Here is a 6,000-nt window from a genome sequence, read left to right on the forward strand (position 1 = left end):
TATATATTTAATGTGCTTACATGTTTATATATACACACATAAAACATATGCTATATGTATTACATACAACATATATTGCCTGTGTTTGTACATGTGTAAGTACACATTCATGTGTTTGTGTCTATAAGCATGTAGATGTGTTCTTACAAATCTAAAACAGATAAGCAAATAAGTACATTTTTTAACCCATTGAAAATCAAAGTTTACGGTCATGTTGCTGTAATCTATTGAGGTATTTTAAAAATGTGGCCATGTTCAAATAATAAATGCATTCAAAAAAAGAGAAAAGCTTAAGTATCTTTATGTCAAAAGAAAGATATACTCTTAGTTTGGGAATTTTGAACAATATAATTTTCCCAACAGAATTATAAATGAATGCTATTTAAAATTATGCACAGGTTAGATAAATGTCATACTTTGTGTGCAATATGTAGCTTGCACATTTTACACTTTGACCATATCTCAGAAAGAAGACAAGTAGGGAATTTTAATTAATTTTACCTTTTTCTTGGTTTGAAGTTCAGGAAATATCATCAATAAAAGATGTTGAGCAACAGCTATATTTCATTCAAACAGAAAAGAGTTAATTGACCTTTTTGATTACAGTATAAAATCTTTTCAGATGTTAGGTCTTACATTAAATGCTAAACAAAAAATAGGCTTTAATTTAAACATACATATCTTGGCATTTTTCACAAAGATACTGCCACTTTTGGGGAAAATCTGTCTACAGTAATCGAAGAAAGAAAGGGACAGCAAATTCATTTGAGCTTAGCTCTTCCTAACTTGTCTTCTTTCTTGTACTTTTCCAAATTGTGTATGTGTGTGTCCAACAAGAATGTCAGTGTGTTCCCAACACAGTCTAATGCAAAGGTATATCTATAGTGGTACATACGCAACTGCATTTAAATTTATGTGGTCATTTTTAAAGAAAAGCAACTCTGTTGCAAGTTTTAATCACCTGTAGCATTAGACATTTTGGAGAACAGCTGATGGGAAAGACAAGTGGCAAAAGAAATGTAGGAATACCGTATTCTTTCATCTTTCCTCTTCATTTTGCCTCTTGAGCCATGAGAAGCACAGTTTAACATGTACCATGTGAGAATAGTCATAGCTAAACATTGAAGAGAATTGAGTGGTCACATCAGGAATGATATAGAAACAATACCTTTTCTCATGCCATGTCTGACCAACAAAAATTGTCTTATCACTTTCAAATGTTGTCTTGGATATTCAAGTCAAAAATTGAGTTTGGTTTTTTTTTTAATAGAATTCCACTTGGAGGAGTTAAATTTCTAATTTTCTCCATACAGACTCAAGCAGATCAGACAATCCCCAAATAACAATAGCTATGTCATGAATGATATTTGACTCTGGCATTTTTGAAAGACTGCATAAGAAATAAGGTATGATGTAGGAGGAAAGGCTTTACATGACATTGAGCTATAAATGGAAAGCTTTTGGAAAACATATATAGCGTGGTGGCTAGAACAACACACTAAGAAATCACAGAGAGAGACCTTTACTTAAGTGCATTAGTATAATGGGGTGTGTTGATATTTTGCATTTTAAATCTAGCATGTTGGAGCAGATGCTCTAACAAACTGTTTCTAAAACTAAGAGATGGCTCCCTACTTTGAAAGCCGCTTTAAAAAAAAAAAAAAGCTAGGCTCCTAGCAAAGGCCAAGTATGTAATCACTGTATTTCACATCTCACTCTAAGACAATCCCTAGTAGATCATTGTTAGGATATTTAGGTTTATCTGATTTTAGCAAAACTAATAACAAAGTTATTAAATATGAAATGAAAACATCAGAATTCCTTTGTCTGCCACAGATCACCAATTTTAATGTTAATTCTTAGTAATAGAACATAGTTATTGTTTAATGAGGTTAGAGCTACTCTTTTATTACAGTGAAAATGCTATATTTTAAGGTAGGTAAAGTCAGAAGCATAGACCTTAAGGATGTATTTAGTCTGCTTTATATTTCTTCTATATCAGCATAATATAATATTCAACAGTGTTAAGATGTCATACCGTATAAAATAATGGTATCTTATTTTAATTTTGAATGACCACTTCCAGCTTAGGTTCCAATCAAATCAGTGTATTGTAGTGCTTCAAAATTTTCTGATGGTGGGAGTATATTGTTGCCTCTTCTGATTATTTATTAAAGGTTCCTTCTAACACTAGGATGCTACAATTTCTGAAACAATAAAAAGACCAAAGGGAAGACTGTATAAAAGATCTATTTCTATAAATGATTTTAAAATATGAAAGCATTTTACTCACATTCAGTGAAGATGATAACATTTAAATTAATTTTTAAAAGATATAACATATACACTAGATGTTAAGCTTACACAAATAACCTATCCTAATTATAGTTTCTAATGCAGAGGATGTAAGGAAAAGCAAGTGGACAAGAATATATTATAGAAATCATCATGTCTTATTCTCCTTTTCATGAAGTTTGATCATAAATTGAGCCTGGCTGAGGGAGGAAAAAGGTCTAATATTGCAGCCTCTGATCAAGCATGGATAACACCAACTTTTCAAATAGATATCCTGTCAAAAAGAGTGTAAATGTCACTTACTGGGGGCCATCCCCCCCTCCCCTAGTCAGTACAAAATTTTGCTTATAATTTTATTTCTGAAGTAATTTATTCTGAAATCCCATCTTTGAATAATTGTAAACTGTATTCCTTTCTTCCCCTAGTCAGTACAAATCACTGCTTATTCTCTTACTTCTGACGTAATTCATTCTGAAATCTCATTTTTGGACAATTGTAAATTGTATCATTTGTATGTTTTCTCTACTAGTAGGGGAAAAAAAAGAAAATCATTGAACTCTATTTAAAATAAATCAACAGCAACATCTCCTTTAAGTCTGTATCTGCTGTATCTTATGAGGTTACCCTCAAGTCTTCTTAATGAACAGGTAGTTGAGCACGTTTCAGTTTTGGACCACTGAAAATCAATTAGTTAAAAAAGAATCAATTAGTTGTTTCAGTTTAAGAAAAGCATTTATTGAAAATTACTCTAATTCAGGAAGGACTTGCGATTTAGTATTTGTCTACGGATACATTTTCAAGAAGTTGATCTTGCAATTTTTTTCAAGGGGACATTTTTTTCAATTGAATTTTTAAAATACCAATACTTTCATAACAGTAATGATGCATTTCTATAAAAATGTTTTCAAGAACTATGAATGAATACTGTCAGTTTCAAAAACCACGGGCACAAAATGCTGCTCAAGTCAAGTAAATGTAAAGTCAAAGCATTGTGGAGATAACTACACTTGGAAGAATCGTAACTTTATATGGGAGAAGAGCTTACAATTTGTAAACTGTAAGCAATTCATTTAAGTACTCACTTTATAGGTCACCCTCCTGACAGCAATAGAAATGAGAATCTGAATCTGATGTAAATAGTTTGGCATCATTATTTGGCTAACTCTGCCTTTCCTTAACATGCAGTGTCACCACCTGGATATCTTGCCAATTATCACACTTTATTTATTTATTTCCTCAACATTAAGTGTGCGGAAGCAATTCTTATTACAGAAGATGCTCTAGAAGAGACTTTTTTTTTACATTATTTGATAAAAGAAAAACAAAACAGTATTGGTGTTACATTCTCACTTAGTGTGCAAATTCTCTATTTTCCTCCACTGATATCTAATGCAACAAAGACTGGGAACCGAATCTATTAATAACTCCTCCAAAGAGTCCCAGTTGGTGGAAATACAGGGCTTGTATCTACTAAAAAACAAAACAAAACAAAACCCCAAAAAACCAAAAACTCAAGTCTTCATCACTAAGCCAGCAAAGGACAACAAATCCTTTATAACACAAAATACCAGGAAAGAGAAGGCTACCTTTGGCTTTGTTTTTGTTATGTAAAATGCATTAAAGTGAGTCATCCACTTAAAATTACCTACTGGTGGTAGCTGTAACCCAGTTTCAGGAACTAAAATAAATGCTTCCCAAAATGCCTGTTAGGTTATTCAGTACACATAGCTATAAATGTGAATGATGATATGTAGGTGCACATATATGTATAGCTATTTGTATGTAAGTACATGAAATTATCTCCCTAAGATTTTATAATGTTTCTTGTGAAAGTAGAGGAAATTATTCTTCAACCCCACACCTTCCATGAGAATCTGGCTACCTTTAAAAGCCATGTTACCACAATAAACTGCAGCCTTATCATTAACAAGCCGTGTTAGTTTTGTGACAATGAGAGGGAAAAAAATTCAAACGGCCCTATAAATAACTCTTTAGTTTTTCCTTCACAAACCAGATTTCTTGAGAGCCCCCAACTCCCTATTGTTCATTTTAACTACAGAAACTGGATGGCTCAGCTTTGTTTGCATAGTTCAATTTAAAAAGGACAAGAAGGAAAGGATAACATGCTCCTAGGACCCCCAGCAAGTCCACTAGAAGTGACAAAACATTCGGAAGTCCTGAAGGGAGATACACATCACGTAAGAATAGCTGTCAAGTGCAACCAATCAATTGTCAACTAAACAAGTTTTGTTAACAAGGCAATTACAATCGAATCTGAGGCTAAGTACAGGAGACGTTAGCCCTCTGCTGACTCAGGACTAAGGGGAAAAAAAGAAAAAGAGATACATCTATATTAAACTCATATGTATGTGTCTACTAAATCTTAAAAGAATCAAAGCTTTCCGGAGGGCCTGGTTACATGTGAACATGTGTCCGACTGGAAACTTTTCTCTCAACACAACTAAACTGTAAAGAGGGCAATTGAGAAATGGGCTAAAGTAGTGGAAAACCCCTGGATTTTTTAAAAGTCGCTCATTTTCTATGTGGATGTTTTCTTGCCTGAGACCGCCAAGCCCTAAACCAATACCCGATGTGGGAGATTTCGGATTTCATGTTTATTTTCTAAGCGTAAACCCTGCAAATACCTCCTCATTTGTCATTTTCATCTTAGATTCTGGTATTTCTTCCTCCTCCTCTCTCCCTCCCCCTCTCCCCCCAAGCAAGAGAGCCAGGAACTCCTGGTAATTTACAAGCCCCCGCCCCCAACTCTCTCTAGCTCGCTCTTTCTCTCTCTGCCTTCCTTGATCTCTCTCTCAGTCTCACACACACACAGACACACACACACAGAGATATACACACAAACATACACATACGCACACACACATACATGCAGACGTTGTCCACATCCCTCTCCAGCCCCAACTCCTCGGGTGGACTTACGTGACTGCCGAAGGAAAAGGTTCTTCCGATGAAGGGTTGATCAGCAAAGATTGGAAAAGTGTCAGACTAAAGACTAGCAGCCAGCCAGCAGCCATCTTCGGGATAGAAGATCGATTCTCTCTCTTCCCCCCCGCTTCTCACTCCCTCCCCAACTCAGGGAAAAAAAAATAAAAATGATAATGGAACAAACCAGGAGGGAGAGGGGGAGAAAAGGCAAAACACCAATGCACACACTGCAAAGAAAGACGCCTGGAGATAACGCAAGCAAGGTGCCAGGGATGGGGAGGGGCTCGGTGGGGGAGGTAGGGTGAGCAAAATCGAGATCTAGAATGAGGGACGGTGGAGAGAGAAAAACACACTAGACGCTCACTGCTACTCCCCACAGCAGCTTCATCTGATCAGCCGCCATCAGGGTTACTTTTGTAACAGATCTCGGCAAGCGCTCTCTTTTCTGTCTCCTCTCTCCCTCTCTCTGTTTCCTTCCCTGATTTATTCCCCTGATTGCAGAGTAGAAGGAGGAGGCGGAGGCGGGGGCGGAGGAGGGGTGACGGTAATGGGGAGGGGGAAGTAAGGAGGGGGAGTGAAGAGGCAGACTTGTGGAAAAGCGAGGTTTCTTCTTGCTTCTTCTCTGCAATGAGCAGACGGGCTCTGGGAAAGTCACAGGGTGGTGGTTGGGGGTGGGAGGTAGGAGGGGAGTGTGTCAGATGAGCCTAGAAGAGCCCGACCATGAGCTGCTCTCCATAGAAGGAAAGCATAAAAGGAACT

General features: G+C 36.5%; 1 protein-coding gene across 2 annotated transcripts in view; it reads right to left on the reverse strand.

Annotated features, from left to right (window-relative positions):
* CACNA2D1 (calcium voltage-gated channel auxiliary subunit alpha2delta 1) overlaps positions 1 to 5,759 on the reverse strand; it is a 665,469-nt gene extending 659,710 nt beyond the window's left edge. For both annotated transcript variants that reach the window (XM_027838804.1, XM_027838803.1), the window contains exon 1: positions 5,236 to 5,759. In XM_027838804.1, the coding sequence (XP_027694605.1) occupies positions 5,236 to 5,330 (95 nt within the window). In that variant the 5' untranslated portion in view covers positions 5,331 to 5,759. The remainder of the gene's footprint in view (positions 1 to 5,235) is intronic.
* Between the last annotated feature and the right edge of the window lie 241 nt (positions 5,760 to 6,000).

Source organism: Vombatus ursinus, unplaced genomic scaffold (assembly GCF_900497805.2).
Source record: "Vombatus ursinus unplaced genomic scaffold, bare-nosed wombat genome assembly UNPS02014830.1, whole genome shotgun sequence".
Lineage (NCBI taxonomy): Eukaryota > Metazoa > Chordata > Mammalia > Diprotodontia > Vombatidae > Vombatus > Vombatus ursinus.